At 34.4% G+C, this 18,319-nt stretch overlaps 1 protein-coding gene across 5 annotated transcripts in view; it reads right to left on the reverse strand.

Moving 5' to 3' along the window:
* MAP3K7 (mitogen-activated protein kinase kinase kinase 7) overlaps positions 1-18,319 on the reverse strand; it is a 64,446-nt gene that overhangs the window by 31,190 nt on the left and 14,937 nt on the right. For all 5 annotated transcript variants that reach the window (XR_012074852.1, XR_012074850.1, XR_012074851.1 and 2 more), the window contains exons 3-11: positions 17,221-17,286; positions 16,677-16,722; positions 15,455-15,593; positions 10,741-10,865; positions 8,325-8,453; positions 7,797-7,927; positions 6,154-6,235; positions 3,291-3,421; positions 2,479-2,608 (exon numbers count right to left, since the gene is read on the reverse strand). Coding sequence is in view for 2 of the 5 variants with exons in the window: in XM_006200280.4 (XP_006200342.1) it covers positions 2,479-2,608; positions 3,291-3,421; positions 6,154-6,235; positions 7,797-7,927; positions 8,325-8,453; positions 10,741-10,865; positions 15,455-15,593; positions 16,677-16,722; positions 17,221-17,286 (979 nt within the window). In the remaining 3 variants the exon portion in view is untranslated. The remainder of the gene's footprint in view (positions 1-2,478; positions 2,609-3,290; positions 3,422-6,153; positions 6,236-7,796; positions 7,928-8,324; positions 8,454-10,740; positions 10,866-15,454; positions 15,594-16,676; positions 16,723-17,220; positions 17,287-18,319) is intronic.

Genomic DNA, 18,319 nt, shown 5'->3' on the forward strand with positions numbered 1-18,319 from the left:
CAGAACTATCTAACTTCATCCATGCTCAGAAAAGGCGTGATTAACGAGCAAACAACTACTGATACAAGAGGTTTCACATACTGGCTTTAATTAGCAGGAAAAAAAAAAAGACAGAGACAAACAAAGCTGCAGAGTAATGAGAAAGCTAAATTTCAAACATGTTCACTGAAATAATCTACCTAAGTGAAACCACTGAGACGCAATGAACGGCTAGGATGAAAGTGGGAAGTAAGTAAGTTAAAAAGAAATAAGCTGCCATATTTGTTTTAATTAAACTAACAGGAATATATAGTCAAATTAGGTACCTCTTGAAGTGTATTATAAAGTAAAATTCAGTGATTAAATGATAATTGTTGAATCAAAGTATGAAATGTATATGATATTATAAATATCTAAACATACTTCTTATAAAATGAATATTTACTGTAGTTTCCAAAGTTTAGGGAACATTCCTGCTAAAGCTGAATAGTACTGAAGGGCTGGAAAATCACAAACCTCTCAAAGTAAGACAATTCACCAACAGATGTTCAACCATCTGTTTTACATTTAGGCAGAGAAAGGACAGGGTAATTTAAATGTGTGTGGTTATCTTTACTCTAGTGAAATATCACTTCTGTAAAGAATAATTATAAACCAGTACCTGACTAAATACTGATGCTAGTGGATACGAAATTATTACTATAACCTTATAGAGTACTTCCTGTTTGAGGGTGGCAATCACTATTTGGCAGGTCTAACATGAATGATATCCCAGAAATGAAAAAGGCTCCTGAAGTGTGAGAGTGTGTTCCTGTTACACTGTTCATCTGAGACCACACTGTGACTCCCTCATTCCACAGAAACACTTGACTCATTGAGGCCAGGAAGGCTTGACAGTGGCTGGTGACCTCCATTCAACTTGACCGTTTCTGAAGACTCATCCGTGTGGCAGAGACTGCTAGTCATCAGCCAATCGCTACTCTTCCCTTCTTTCTTACCAACAGAACCCAACTTTACTCAGGACAGCAATGTTCCCAGATAAAAGAATGCAGATCTCTCCTTCCTTTGGAGCTACATGTAGCCACCTGACCATATTACTACGGCCAATGACATCTATGTGGAAGTTGTTAAGATGGACTTCTGGGAAAGCTCCTTGAAAGAGTTTGGGCATGTGCCCTTCCCCTAATTCTTCTTCCTGATGCTTGGATTATGGATGTGATGATTGGAACTGTAATAGTCACTATGCAACACAAAGTAACCCTGAGGATAAAAGCCACACAATAGGGACTGTGACACAGACAGACAGAAGAAACCCAGTTAGTAATGATCATGGAGCCTACCTCCAGATTCATGTGTGTGTGAAAAATAAAGCTTATGTGTTAAGGACACTGTTATTTTGGATATTCTGTAATATCTGATTCTAATGCTAACTGGTAAAATAAGTGATCATGATTAGTTGAAGACAACTAGAGTTATGATGGTCCTCTGGACAACTTTCCAAAAAGAGCTTCACACAAAATGAGAACATTCTACTTAGAAAAAACCAAAAAGACCTAAAAAAAAAAACCAAAAAAAAAAAACACAAACCTGGTTAGCTAAGTTAAAAAAATATATATATACTAATACACTTAGAAATATATAACATATATAGTTAAAAGACTAGAGGTAAATACACAAAAATGTGTGTTTATCTCTGAGTGGGACAATTATGGGAGACTGGTTTTTTTGTTTGTTTCCATTCCAACATTTTCCACAATAGAAATGTTTTTATAATCAGTTCCCCTTCACCCCTGGGGCAGTCAGAAAGAAAGCAAATTAAACCAGCATTACCAAATGAACCTGGTTAGAAAAGAAGGTTAGAAGTTCATTCAGGTAACAAAACATTTATAATTATTTTTGTGCTGACTAATCTTTCCATAATTAATCATTTTAAGTACTGACAAAATGGAATACAAATGCTAGCTTTTTCAAGATCAAATAAAATTACTGTGATCTTTAATTTTACAATTAAAAAATTAATCACAAACTTAGCTATTTTTGCCACTGAAAGAAGGAGGAACAGCAGACAGTAAGGCCATATCATATTTGGAGCTGGAGTACATTTTTCTGCTAATTTCAAAACAAAGTATTTCCTATTACTTGAGTTCTGCACAAAATTCTAGTAGAATCACTCAAAATCCTCCAAAATGTCCTGGTTTTGGCAAAATTTCCATTTTTCACTTAGATTTTTCAGCTCATGTTTGAGTTGAATTACATTTGATAAAATCTGTAGTTAGGAAGGTATATTTTATAATCCAAATAATTTCAAAAGTCATACTTTCCTTATTTGGAATTTGAGATAAATGTATAAATTATCACTAGAAGCTTAAGAAGTATGTTGTAAACCAACTTCCTGTTTAAAAAAAATTTAGGACACACAGACACACACAAGAACTCCTTCTATGGAAACAACTGAAATGACCATTTTCACTTCCCTGCAGGCTTTGATTTCCATTTTACCTGTCGTTGCAGCAATCCTGGCTTCTATTTCAGACATGTCAGCACTCATCCTCTTGCCTTCGGAGGTTGGGGGCAAGCTCTCTACGCTGCTCCCACGGGAAGCTCCCAAGCTTAAACGTCCAGATTCACTCTGTTAAAGATACAGGTCAATTTGAATTACTAAAGCTCTTTATACTGAAAAATCCTGGATAGCCTAGGAGGAAGAGATACCAACTAAGATTCTTAGGCTTTCTGTTCTGGAAGAAAAGGAAAGTTTTCAGGGAGAGGGGGCTCCAGGGGTAAGGGAAAAGCAGCTGCAGGTACTGGCCTTTAGGAAAGGATGGTCACCAGAGCTGGGGGTTAAATGCCCCCCTTATTAGTAAACTAAATATCTCAGGCAAGATGAATAAAATCACTCCTTAAAATATTTTAAAATCAATAATAGCAAAAATATAATAAATTTGGACAACATGAAAGATGTAGAACAGCTCCTTTAACCAGGTAGTACAGCTGAGAAATATTCATTTTACATTTGCAACCATCAGCCATTCAAGTTAGGGCTCATCAGAAGGCGGGAGCTGCACAGGTGGCAAAGGCAGCAATTATCAGAAGGGAAAACAATGTGACTGCTGGTAATAAAGGAGGATCTCTCTACTCTTAAGCTTGTATGTCTGCTTTAGGAACAAGATTCAGGATTTGTAACTAGAAGATGGCAAATAATTCACTTATTAGTGTAACGTTAGTATACTAGTTCATGACTACTGGTAAGGTTACCACATGATTTTACTTTTTTTTTTTCCCTTTCCGACTTTACTTTTAATAACAAAACAAACCTGTTGTTTTGCCTGGTTTTTCAACAATTTTGATTCTAAGCGTTTAATAGTATCATTTGTGGCAGGAACTTGCTCCATGTTAGTGTCACTTTTATTACTGGTATTTGTAGAAGCGATGTCCATAAACGAGCCTAGGAAAGCAGAAACATTTATGACTATAGGTTGGGAGTGATACAAATGCTTCATTCAATAAAATGTAACTTAAATTCTTTTCTAAACTAGTAAGACATGAACAGAAATAAAATAACTTTTCAAGCTAAAGAAGGTACCCAAACAAACCCATTTTAAATGAAAATTCAGGATAGCACAAAAAGGGAACCAAAATACCTATACAGTCTTCTAACAGTCAAGGATGACTTTAAGATTCTTAGCCTGAGCTAGTAGAATGGAACAGCTATTAATCAAGATGGGGAAGAACATGGAAGGAATGAATTTGGAGGGAGCTTAGTTTGGAAAATGGTACTTTTGAGTTCCTACTAGATATCAAGCAAGTAGTTGGATATATGAGTGTGGAGTTCAGGTCTGGGATAGAGCAAAACACTGGAAATATATGGTATATAAAGTCACGACACTGGATGAGATTATGAAGGAAATGAGTTTAGACAGATAAGCAAAGAGGCCACATGACTGAGCCCCCAGCACTCTGACATTTATAGGTTGGGAAGATGAGGAATAACCAGCATAGGAATCCAAGAGAACAAGTGACCAGAGATATACGATGAAACACAGGCTAGTATGGTATCCTGGAGACCAACTCAAAGCGCTGAAAGAAGTAGAGTAATGAACTGTGTCAAATGTTACTGAGAATCAAAAAAGATGAGAACTGAAAATCATTCATTTAGACTTGGTAATATGAAGAAAACTGGTGACCCTGACAAGAGCAATTCTGGAGTAGCGGTATAATAAAAGCCTAAGTGAAGAGGGCACAAGAGAGAATGGAAAGAGAGAAGCTAGAGAATGCAAATACGACTACAGCAGTGCCACCAATGGGGGGTATGTTCCAAGATCCCCAGTGGGTGCCTAAAATCTTGGATAGTACCCAACCCTTACATACTGTGTTTTTTCTCATACTTACATACCTATGATAAAGTTAAATTTATAAATTAGGCACAGGAAGAGACTGACAACAACAACTAACAATAAAATAGAATAATTATAACAATAAACAGTAGTAAGAGTTACAAGAATATGGTCTCTCTCTCTCAAAATACCTTATGGTACAAACTTACTACCTTATCCATGTAACTAAGCACTTATCCTGCACCGTGGCTATAACTTTTGCAGTCTGAGGTGTGACAGCAAAACTAGCACAAATTTCTTTTTTCTTCTTCACAATTTCATGGATAGAAGATTCACTTTTACTGGAGATCTTAGCAACCTCAGCATATGATTTTTTTTCTTTCCTTATTAAAGAACTTTCACCTTTTCACTTAGAGGAAGCACCTTACAGCTTCTCTTTGGCATATTCAAACTGCCAGCATCACTACTCTTGCACGTCAGGGACATTATTAAGTAAAATAAGGGTCACTTGAACACAAGCACTGCAATACCGAGATAGTCGATCTAAAAATCAAGAGGGCTACGTTAACTGACAAACAGGCAAGATATACTGGACAAAGGGATGACCCATGTCCCAGGCAGGATGGAATGACATTTCAGCACTCTATTCAAGATGGCGGAAATTTAAAAATTATTTATTTCTGGAATCTTCCATTCAATATTTTTGGACTGCAGCTGACTAGGGGTAACTGAAACTGCAAGAAGTAAAACTGCGGACAAGGGGGAACCACTGTATATATGCTCTGGGAATAACCCCAGTAGAACGGCTAAAATTCTGGGAAGAGCAGATGGGATATGATACACAAGTAGACAAGCTTGCCTTTGGCTAGAAGCATGGATGCTTCAGCCACAGTAACAGAAGGGAGTGCAGAGCAGAGGGGCAGATACAGGCAGGAGGGCGGGTGGGGTGGGGGAGCTTGCAGCAGCTATCTTCTGATCACAGAGAAACAGTAAAGCAGGTCGGCTGAGAGTGAGGAGTGGAGAGCAGGGTTTTTAGAAAAGGTCACTTTAAAATTAAGAGCAACTCAGAAAGATTTTTAGTAAAATTGGAATTTGGGATAACTAGCCAAATAGTAAAAAAAAAACCTTAAAATAAATATAATTACATTTGACGTAGGGGAAATAGACCAGGAAAAACAAAATTTTAAATATAAGTATATGTGTACATGTACACATATGCCTTTTAGTTTTAGTTAAATTAATTATAAAATGCTTATTTTGAGAAGTAAAATTTTTCTAAGTTACAGTATTATTTCTATTATGTTTTTGATGACTGCAAACTATGGAACTGAGAAACTCAAACTAAAACAAAGCTTCTTAAATAAGAGTCTCTGTAGATTCCTCTACAAAGACCAAAAAGTAGGGTGTACATGATAGAGAAATACATTGTTTTACATTTATATACATATATTTTTTTACAATAATTTAAAGTAAGGCGTTCATGATAAGGAAATACGTTGTGCTCTACATATATTTATAATAATTTCTAATACGATTTGATCTAGCAGTATCTGTATATGAACTATTCTTCAAATTAGCAATGACATTCACAGCAATATAATATCCAGTGTTTTTATATATAACTGTAAAAATTTCAAGACCTGGAAGCAGATCTTCAGTACCTCTTTAATCTGTGTAACTGCATGAAGAATGATGCCTCTGGAAATTCAAACTGCACTCAGTCATACTAAATGAAGAAATTAGAATGCAAATGGAGATATCTTTCATTCCCTCTTGATTATAATTTCATGGGAACAGAGACACAAAAAATTCAGGTTATTACTGTTTCAATATATCCATTTACCTGTACTGGTGGCAGAATTGCTCTGTCCTTCATCTGAATATTGACAAGGGTATTGTAATGGCTCCTCAGCTCCTGGAAAGTACTATATATAAAAAAGTAAATAATAATTTAAAATTTCTTTAATACAGACTGAATCCTGTGAAAATTAATATGAAGAGTACATTTGAATTATTTCCCTGTTGGGATTTGAATGGAGCAAAGATGCTGCTTTATTTTCAGTAAGGCATACACTGAAATTGTAGGTATCTAAGGTTGTGACAATGTGCTACTCTTCTGAATTTCAACTGTGATCAATGCCATGCAATTAAGTATCTATTTTACACAGAGCCTAGATGGTCTTGAAGAAAACTGCAAATATTTCTTTCGAGGAACATATGAAATACAATAGATTTCCTCACAATTATATGAAACAGATTCATGTTTTCATAGCAGTGATATAAACCTATAAATTACTGAAATGACTTAGTCTCAAAATGGAGACAGTATGCCATTCTATAATTGTTAGAACTAAGACTTTAAATATAAAGGACAGATTATGAATGTACCTCTATGAACTGGAGATAAAATATTGGAAATATTTGCTGGACAAAAATTAGAATTTAGAGGGAAAAATTTTTTTTCCCTCAAATTAGACAAAGCACATATAAACATAATTAAAATTTGAACAATTTATATAATCCAAAGTTTTAAGGTATCTGACTATGGAGACTAAGCTGTTTTCTTACAAACATATCTTTAGGTCCTATGATTCTAAATGCAGCTAGTACCCACATATAATGTTAAGCTTTGATCAAATTAGTTCAAGCTGATTTGCCTAAATTATTCTCAATAGAATGAATAAACTAAATCTTTGGCTATTTAGGAAATCACTTAACCTATATTTAAGAAGATTGAAAGATTCTTCTACTTAGCAACTTATTCTGAAATTCAGGCACTTACATAAGTACGTAAACTTTTTAAAGTCAAGGTACCACTAGATAGACTTTGTTAGTGTACTAAAAACCAGCGGCCTGAAATTATTCAAATAATTTTTAAAGTGTTTTGATTTACAGACTAGGAAATTGTGAAAATCATTTAAAATGGTTCTTTTAAATTTCAAAATTCTACAAATCCTAGAAGGAAGTTTAACTTTTTAATGGCAAATGAAAAGCTGAAAGTATGTCATGAAAAAGTGAAAGGTAAAAATCACTTAAATAAATGTATCTGGGAAAGCAACCTCTCTGTTGCATTACATGAATGGTTGATGAAAATCTGTACTAGAGAAAATTTAAAATTTAGGTTAGCAAATGTTTGAGTCATAAAATACCTAAGTCCTGTTAAGGTTTAGAGATTATCTAATTCAATTTTTCTTACTTTACAGATAAAGCAACAGGTCGAGAAACAAACACATTTTTCTACTAAGCTAAGCAGGAGGAAGAAACCTTGTCTAGCCATCTTTTCATTATAAAGAATTAGATTTTTTTTTTCAAAATAATGTTTCTTCCTCTGATTATGTGAGTAATGAACAGTCATTCTAATGTGGAAAATACAGAAAGGTATAAAACAAAAAATAATAATAATGCTCTTTTACTTTAAAATCCCATTAAAACTCAGTATATATAAAATTCCCTTAAGCCCAAAGCTCCTCAAAAGAAGGATTATACCCGCATCAAGTGAGTCATTATTTTCACAATTTCCTCCATTGAAGGGCGCTGAGAAGGATCTTTAGACCAACAACGCGTCATCAGGCTCTCAATGGGCTTGGGTAAATTTTTGATCAGTGGTGGTCGAGTACCTACAATTGAAAGGAGGAGGGAAAACAATATATTTACCCAAAGAATGGTGCAAGCTTTAATTTTTTTAATATTTATTTCCAAAGCAGTATTTACTTCATATATCTTGTAAGATTCCTTTAGGAAGAATAACAGTACTTTTTTTGTTCTTTAGGTTAACACTGTATTATCATAAAGGGGGAACTACACCTTCTGAAAAGCCAAATTAAAAATTTTATGTTCATTATGAACTTATGGGTTACCAGGGGGGAAGAGGGTAGGAAGGGATAAATAAGGAATTGTATATTTTAGTATAAGGGATTAGTATATTTAGCATTTAGTAAATGGTCATCTTTGAGGGAGAAACAATTTCTAAGTAGGAAATATACAAAATATATCAAAGAAAAAATTTTCACAAACCGTTATGAACAGCCCACATGATACGAAAAGCTGGGCCACCGATTTCATCAAAGGGTTTCCGACGTGTTATCACTTCCCAAAGGATAATACCCCAGCTGAAGACATCACATTTTTCACTGTAATTGCTACCTAGAAAAAAAGTAGTAAAATTTCAAGACTTTTTCCCACATGACTTGCAGAAACAACTGCTTTCATAAATTTTAAGAATGAGCATTATGTACAAAACCAAGAGAATGCTGCATGTAGAGCCGAGAAATTACTTTTTCTGAAGAACTTAAAAGTCTTTGCAATAAACGAATTTTTTAAATTAACTAAGTATTAATAACACACTAAAAAATCCACTTTAGAAAGCTGGTCATTTTCTGCATTTTCATCAAGAGGCATAGGCCTTATCTTTTATTTATTTAGACTTCTATTTTCTCTGGGGCAGAGTATAAAGCATTTGTAGATTCCTTTCTTTAATTTTTAAATCTTAAATTTCTTCTCCCATTCTCTTGATAGATAGCACTACTATTAAAGCAGAAGAAAATTTTAATCTACTGTTAAGATTTTCTTTTCAAAATACCTGGAGAGATAAAAGTTGTTAATTTACAAACTTAAAAATAAGTTCTAAGTGGAAAAATTATCAATAGCAAATTTACAGTAGGCAGATTATGCAGCAAAATTTATGACTACTAAGCTGGCTGGTGAATAAGCTCAATAATTAGACAAATAAACAAACCTCCCAAACCCATGAACAACTCACTGGAAGAATGACCAATTATTACAGCAACAGCTACACATTGACTTCACACAGGCACTAAGCAGCATGCTGTAAGCATTACAATGATGTTAGAATCTGCTTTGGGCTACAGGTGTGACATTTTTCAGAAAGGAAGAGCTCTACATAGCCTCACAGTCTGAGCTTTGTTGCTCTAAACCATCAACAGTAACTTTTATTTCTGGGTTCTTTTGTATAAACATCTTTTTGCTCTCCATACTATAGTAACAACTGTGTTATTTTAACTGACAGAAAGGCACATTAAATAATTTTAAACCAATGCCAATCATATGGATTTTATATATGAACTTGAAAACAGATGGCATTATTTAATTTTATATAATTTAACACTTGCTTGTCCACTAACTTTTTAACTGAATTTTGTGGCAAAATAGCTCCACTCAAGTGACCAGATGCATAGCAAATTTCTTTCTCTTGGTGGCTAAAAACAGAATAAAAAACTTCAAATTCATCAAAAATAAAAGAAGTCAAAATCAGAAGCTGATTATTGAAAGTATCTGAATTTTATGGGCCTTCATATTTCCTAACATATGAATCACACATCTTCAGTTCAACTTTTCTCATTTAAAAGATAACATGATGTTTTTATACAGAAACCTCATATGCAATCTGTGAATCACTCTTTTACAACATGAGCAAGTATGGAGATGTGTAACAAAGTAAACGTAAGCTTATCCTTCACTTGTCCTTAGTATCATACTTTTGCCCAAGTAGTTGCATTTTTTTCTAAGGCATGCTGATTTCAACTTTAGACCGCCAATTTTTAATTGCTAGGAAACCCACACAAAGCCCAGATGATTCTTGTTATTCCCTGTGTCTATGTTCTATAAAGTTGCTGTGAACACTGAATTACTCAACACTGAATTATCTGCTGCAGGGGAAATACAGGGTTAGGTTCCTGAAAGCCTCTTCACAACATTTTTGCCAACTAATCAATATACAACTTTGTTTTATGTGCATTTTTGTTTAAAACACCTTATTTTAATATAAACTGTTGACTCATTAATATATACCTCATGGCCAGTGGCACTGTAACTCGTGCCTCGATGAAGATTAGCTAGCGTATATATTTTCTTCACAAGACACATCACAGCTTTCTTATATTTTGGAACACTAGGAAGCACTTCAATAATACTCGTAGAAGCCATATTAAACAGTGAAATCACCAAGAAAAAGCACAAAAAAGGGAAAAATGTGGCACCAAATAGATCACAAAAATGAGACAACAAGAGAGCTGACAGGAGAGCAGAACGTTGCCTTGTTAGGCCTCAGCTGAGAATGTGTGTGTTGGGCAACTCAGAATTTTTCCCCACCCTGTGCATGCCTGTGAGTGGCTATGACAGAATCATGAGTACTGATTTTAGGCTACAAAAAGGTGATTTTGCAATTACGGAATCTGACAATAAGGATCAACTGTACCTACACTTGAACCTGCACAGAGTGTGCTGGACAACTTCACTCTTGCTACGAGAGTCACGACGGAAGGCTATGTTTACTTACTGCCTCCTTAGACTTTAGTATGTATCTTATAATCACATACTCTGAAGAAATAAAACTAGGAAAACAGGGCAAAGCCATAAACACACTGGATTTACATGAAGCAGATTATCAGTCACATCACTTATACCATTTTACCTTCAAAAACTTCAGGTGCCATCCAAGCAGCACTCCCCTTATTATTGGTCATGTGTGTCTGAATGTCACAGGCTGTACCAAAATCACAGATTTTTAAAACTGTCCCCCCTGCGACCAGCAGCAAGCTGTTTAAAACAGATAGATAAATAAACAAAAGGTTATAAGACTAATATTTGATTCTATAATAAAAAAGAGACATTTGTGGAAATAGGGTTAAGCAAAATGTCACCATTCAACGTCTATGATATGCTACCTGGTGGCTATAATAGTTTAATAATTCAGAGGAATATCAGCAAAAATTAACCTTAATCTAGTTCTCTTAGGGAGACTGCTAAACCTACATTTTGATCTCTCCATCTCTATCCCCATAATCCTTCCTGACTATCCTTCCCTCTGGGCCAAAATAAAACGTGGGTTTTAAACCACTTCTAGTGGCTGAACATTATGGTGTTCTGAAATGGGAGTGGATGGAGAGTAATACATTCATAAATTGCTCAATCTTCTATACTTAATCTACATATGCCAGTGTTTTTCAAGTTGCAGGTAGAAACATAGTTATAAAATCTAAATAATAAGAACCCAGATCACAAAATCAATTCAGAAGACTATGACAGCATTTAAAAAAATAAAACAGAATAGAAAGTATCAAAGTACATCACAAGTAGTAAGATTACATACTGTTTCAACCAAGTTTGATTTCAGTTCTATACACTTTTTTATGTACAGACAATAAACTGCGAAATATTTCTTACTGTGAATCATGGTCCACAAGTTTGCAAACCTGTTTTTTGCTGTTACTAACTTCCTGGTGAACAGAAATGAGAGTCTTTGGTTTAGCCTAATGTAGCAAGAGGATGGGACTAGTCCTAGAGGAAGGGAGCCCAACTAGGTCTTTGAATGGAAGGTCATCTGTCAGAGAGGAGCACCTGAGTGAGAAGTAAATTTCTATTGTGACAAGCGTCATATTGGCTTTAGCAGTTAGTGTTAAAACAACTAATATATCAAACTATTAAGATCCTCTTAAGAAACTGATACTCATTAAGTCTTAGGTTTTCCATATCACACTGCAACTCATTACTCCTGTAAGAACTGAAATATATAAAGCTATCTGAAACTGTAAAAAGAATCATAAAGATTTTTATTAGCTTATTATTAAAGTTATTTATACATTTAAAAATGCAAATCACTCTCTACATCATTACCTCCAAAGGCTTACTGGCATGTGAGTTATTCTGTAAACCAGCAGAAACAATTCTTTAATTTGAATCCCCTCCAATCATCTTCTCTTAAATGCAAAAAAAGATGCTATTATTTTATATAGCCAACATTTACTTTAATGTATGTTTACAGATTTTGTTTCACCATTCCTTCTTGAATCTTATGCTCAGCTTATATAACAATTTTCTTTCTTCCCAAAATACCTTTAATTAAGGTCTACCTATAGTGAATTCTCTCAGGTTTTGTTTCAAAATGTTTTTGATTTACACCTTCTCCCTTTAAAAATAATATAGGGCAGGTACACAATTCTGTGAAGATAGATATTTTTTATTTGCTCTGTGAGGTTGTGATTCCAGTCTTCTAGCTTCCATTGTTGGTGAAGAAAAGTATACTTCAGCCTGTCAGTCTTCTGCAGGAAAATCTCCCCTTTGTTTCTGCTGTTCTGTAGTCTCAATATGGTGTGTTATAGGGGAGATTTCATTTATTCTGCTTAGAATTCATAACTTTTATTTGGAAAATTCCTGGCCAATCCCTCTTGAATTAGTCTCGTTCCATCCTATCTTATTCTACTGAAAATCTACATTGTTAGTCCTCCCTCTCCTCTTCCCTGTGTTCATTAACCTATCATTTTTCTCATCTATTTGTCTGCGCTGCACCCTGGGTAATTGCAGATACATTTTACGGCTCACTAAATCTCACCACCTATTTCGTATCTATTATTTAAAAATTTTAATTATTTCTAAATGTTTTTTATTTAGTTCTTTTGGCCCCTCGGATAGTTTTCATTCCTTGCACATTTTAATTCCTTCTTTTATTTTTGTAAATAATTTAAGCATATATATTTTACAGTCCATATTTGATAATTACAAACATTTGGAGTATTACCATTTGATGGCTTAATTCTGCTTTGTGTTATCTATGCTGATTTTCACTCATGGTAATTGGGTATCCTTATGGGTATGATAATTTTTACTGTGGCTTTATATTTGAATGATCTTAATCTGGAATAGTCCTAAAGGCCTGGATTAAAAGTATATGGCTTTAAAAATGGAGTTTCACTCACTTTAGATGCTTTGAGACACTATCAATTCCAAATCTCTTTTAACCTGTCTTATTGGGATTTTTTTGATTGGGCAAGTACAGCAAATTCAAACTCGCAACAGCATATTGTAGTAATACTCAGTAACAGTATATGGGGATTCATTATAATCATAATTTATAAATTATTTGTATATAATTTTGTTCAAAAATTAACTGGAGAGATTATTTAGAAAATTAATTTTTAGTCCAACATAACTAAGATAAGCCAGATAAACTACTATTCAAATCTCCATAATGCCACAAATACTTCTATGATAATTCAAGCGAAAAAAATGCTATTTGCAAATTACCTTTATTTGTACTTCAAAAACAAAAATTTTCCGTTTCACTGTTGTTGTTCAAGTTCTTACTACACTTTACCCAAGATAAGAATTCTGTAACTGATGTCCTTGTTTCATCCTGGTACATTCAAAATTCCACAATAATTTTTCTGAATGACTTTCATATTATTACTATTAAAATTACTATTCCTTTACTCATCAGACAAATGAACTTGTAAAAAATAAATAAAATAGGGGCATAAACACACTGTATAAAACACCTAACCACATCATCAGGTGTCTTCTTTATATACCATTGTGAGGAACTCTTCTTGGCTACAGAATTCATAGGTTTTCCAGTGACAATCAGATACAGCACGTGTGTTTGTAGACAATTATATATGAAAGCACAGCCATTCCAAAGAATTTTCTTTTCCTCAGTACATTCTGAAAAATCACTTTTAATTTTAAAGCCCAATTTGTATTTTGGGTACCCCACAGGTGATCTGCAGTACTACAGGATGAGTCCAACCATAAGGATGCTCAAGAGGAATGAATGACCTAGACCAGACCTCTTGTAAGTATGTTAATGATATGTATTAGCAAAAGGCGAGTCCCTATCTACAAATGATTTTAGTAGGACATATTTGATCTGTCTAAATAGGTTGGTTAAATAAACCTAAAATTTACAGATTTATGGGGAATGGTTGGATGGAGAATGGAAGTAGCTATTTAAGCTGTGTGATTATCGAAGATAAAAGATGTTAGAAAACTGCAATGACTTCCTTTAGTGAGATATTTTAATATATATTATTTAATAACTTATCAGTTATTCCAAAGCCAAACACACCTTAATGTGGAAGGGTCACTTTTCGGAGTTGCATCTAATGGTTTCTAGCTTCTCCAGGAAAGTGACACATTGTGCCAGAATTTTGCCTGTATCCTTTGAATCAGTCAATTTGTTGCTGGATAAGAGCTATGATTTTCATGAGTTTGCTTTGATAATTCTACTCTGTGTTAATACAGGGAGCAGAAAGAAGGACACAATCTCCATAACCGGGAAAAAAAAGTCTAAGTGAGTACTTCTTTACTAGCCAAGATAGGTAGCTATGACAACAGCCTCAGGAGTCAAGTTAAAAAAATAAAAGTGCCATAAATCTGGGACTTCAGCATTATATGACCAGGGACCTGGGGAAAGAGAAATCAGTTTAAGCCTGGGAGTGGAAATAAGGTACACTAGTGAGAACAAGAGTTTCCAAGAATTGAAACCTAGATAGAGGGTATCAGATTAGATGTGAGGATGAGAGTTATACCCAGAAGGGATGCTTCGGTGCTTTAAACCAGTATCTAGAGAATGGAATATCTGAGACTGCCTTCCCAGAGGAAGCCTCAGATCTGAGGACTGATGTGATGGCCAGGGGTGGGGGGAAGGGAACGTGGGGACTTTCACTTTGTTACAAGTGGGTACAGAAGGGAAAAACTAGAGAGAAACTGGGACAATAAATACCATGTTTACTTTCTTTACCTGAGTATCCATAAAAATGAAAAAATTCCAAAAGTTTTAGCCTTTTAAAGTATTTATTTAGGGAATTTTGAAGTTCTTTCAAAGCCCCAAATCCACAATATGGAAAAATCCAGAAGGTTTTCAATTTCTACTGAGATGCCAGAAATGCCCTTTGCCTTCCTCTGAAAAGGCAAAAAATAACTGTATATTTTTGTGTAATATGTACTATGTGTGGACATTGTGGTAATTATTAGGGATATAGCAGGGAACAAGACAGATCTGTCTGCTTTCATAGAACTAAATGTGTAGGGGAAATATACACTGCAGGCACAAAGTAAGATATATAGGCTAACAGACTCTAGACATATGCTAACCTAAGGTAGAAATTATTAAAAATAAAAATTCAAATAAAATGAAAACCCCACTAAAGAAAACATTCTAAAATACAAGCTTAGATAAACGACTAAATGATGAAGGTGAGTTAAAAATAAACAATCTTCAAAAAATAAAAAATAAACGCTCTTGAGCAATCAAAAAGGAAGAGAATAGAAAAATGATGTGTAACAATCAGCTTAAATTAGGGCGTGGGTGGGAGCTGGCGAGAGAGAGATGCCACATTATTAGAACTTACTTTGGTGGCTTCAGGTCCCTGTGAATTAGAGCTTTGGGTTGCATGCTGTGAAGATAAGCCACTCCTTGGGAACACTGTAAACACCAACTCATTGCGTGGGCAGCAGTGTAATACGGCAATGGCTCAGCACCATGCAGCACTGCAAAAGAAAGGCACAAACTAAAAAGAACTTTATTGCATATAACAAAAGACACAAGGTGAATGCAAGTACTGTCAGAACATATGACTGGGTACTTTTCTACACATGCTCCCATTAGTCCTGCTTTTAATTCTTTTCTAAATAAAATGATAGAAAATAGCTAATAATTTCAAATGGATAACTGCCACATAAGTACCTAATATTTAATAGTACTCTTATTAAATGTTATACATATATTCACATAAAATATACATTACCAAACATTTTTCATATTGATAGATGCAGTCTTTCATACGATAATATAAATTATAAGCAACGTGATGGCATACTATGAGATACAGAGAAATAGCACAGAAAGAAACAAAATAATATGCATCAAGCTGTTCATAATTATGCTTATGATAGCTAAAAACTAGAAATAGTTCAACCAAATAAACACTGGAGTATCAGATAGCCATTAACAATAATGAACATGAGCAGTAAATATAAGTAAAGCTTATATAAAATGTTAATTTAAAAAATAAAATGCTACATTTTATATAAATAGTGTGACAAGAGACTTCATTTGTATATATGGTTGGTGTTTCTTAGAGTGAAAGAGTTAGCTCTGTTCTATAAAGGTAACTAAATGAAACATTTCTTTCACTGTTATTAAAATGTTCTGTGAAATAAGTTTTCACAATTTCATTTTTAGAAAAAAAGCAAAATAAAGCAGAATAAGGACATATGGTTAGAGTTCTAACATGAGGCTCAAAGCTAAGAGAGAGGAAAAAGAAAAAAATTAGCAGTATAAAGATATTTTGAAATCTATTTAAAACACAAATTTTACTTTACTTCAATGCTTTTAACATTATGAAGAGTACCATCAAGTTAAGAGATTGATATACTCAGACTTCTAAATTTCACATATTAACATTATAGCATCTTGTCTTTTCATTTTTAATCTTTAGCAGATTTCTTTAACTACCTTCTCTTGGGACTCTGAGGGTAAATTGTGAAGAACTTTAAGTAACTTACAGTTTATATTAAAAGCTTTTCAATTATTTTACTCTTTTAGATAAAGACAGGTCTAATGATACTCACCATTATATAAAGAGCCCCCTTCAGCATATTCCATCACAAGACATACCTAAAGGAAACATATGCCAGAATAATTAACCACAGAGCTACAGCATCTTAAGGGAAATTGAGAGGTAACTCAGTTCAACCTTTGATTTTATAAATGCATTAAAACTCACTGTTTTTGTCCACTACTATGCGAACAGCACCAAAGGGGAAAAAAAAAGTATCTATGATCTAAGATCTTGTCTTCTAGGGGTCCATTGTCTAAGACTGGAGATGTATACAAAAACATGATCACAAGATCTTTGGGGACTTTCCCCATTGCTAATGAACTGATGCTGTCACAAGATACTGGAAGCCTTCTAAGATGAGGTTACTGGATAAGAGCACGTAAGACAACTCCTCCCTTATATTGTGTTGCCAATAGATAAGAAACACACGCAGTAAAGTTTTTTTTCCCCAGAAATAATATAACTGATCAAAATAACTACATGAACTACACAGTTGCACACATCTGCAACATCATTTCTTATAAACAGGTATAATGAAAAAGTGACAAACTTACTGGATTCAAGCAGGCTCCATACAGCTTTACAATGTTAGGATGGTTCACACGGGATAATTGCCGAAGCTATAACAAATTAAGGTTTCTTTTTAAAAAGTGCTAACTTTTGAGGAAGTGATTTCACAGCATCATTAACATCTGAAGGTTATACAAAACATTAGTTTAATCATTCAACAATCACTATTTACTGTGTTACTACGTAGCAGGCATTGTGGTCCTGCTTGCCTGCCCAGAATGGCACAGAATCCTTGCCTTAGATTTCTCACAGTTTAGGTAGGGGAGAGACATGTAAATAATTAAAGCAATGTGCAAAGTTATAACAAGAGTTATGAACAAGGCATAAATACAAATAATAATAAGAAATTAACTTTGCTGAGAAATGTTAGGATGCCATCCTAGAGACTGCACTGAGCTGAGTTATCCAAAACACAAGATGCCATATCATCATCACCATCATCATCTTCATAGCTATGGTTGGATTATGCCGGGCACTGGTGGGCACTTTACAGATACTGTATAAGACTCACAACTTTGCAAGGTAGGTATTATTTCCATTATAAAGATGAGGTACCTTTAAGATAAGGCTCAGAGAGAGTTAAGTGAGCTGCTAAAAACCCTAGAGCTAAGAAGTGGTATAGCCAGGGTTTGAGCTTTGGTCTATCTGACTTAAAATCCGCATTACTGTATTCCCTTCCCTCCATCTCCCATCTCTTGAGTTAACCCTCTCTTCTCTATTCCCACTACCATTGCCTTAGCAATTCCAACCTGAACCACTGGTAATTACTACAGCTTTCTCCTACCTGGTCTCCTTACTTTCAGTTTTATCCAATCCAATCCAATCCAATGCAATTCACTCCAATCCAATCCAATCCAATCCAATCCAATGATTCATACTGAGGTTAGTTTGGCTCTATTCATTTTTCTTCTCACATTTTCTATTAACGTATCCCCCAAAATGCTTCTTGTTCACTTTCTTCTCCCTCTTTTCTGCCTTATCCCCTTTCTTCTTCTCCTTCTCTGTTACCTACATTATACTGCTGGCTCATATAAAGTCTACTAAGGTGAAACTTTTTACTACATGCTACTAGAAAGCAGTATT

This window comes from Vicugna pacos, chromosome 8 (genome assembly GCF_048564905.1).
Source record: "Vicugna pacos chromosome 8, VicPac4, whole genome shotgun sequence".
Taxonomy (NCBI): domain Eukaryota; kingdom Metazoa; phylum Chordata; class Mammalia; order Artiodactyla; family Camelidae; genus Vicugna; species Vicugna pacos.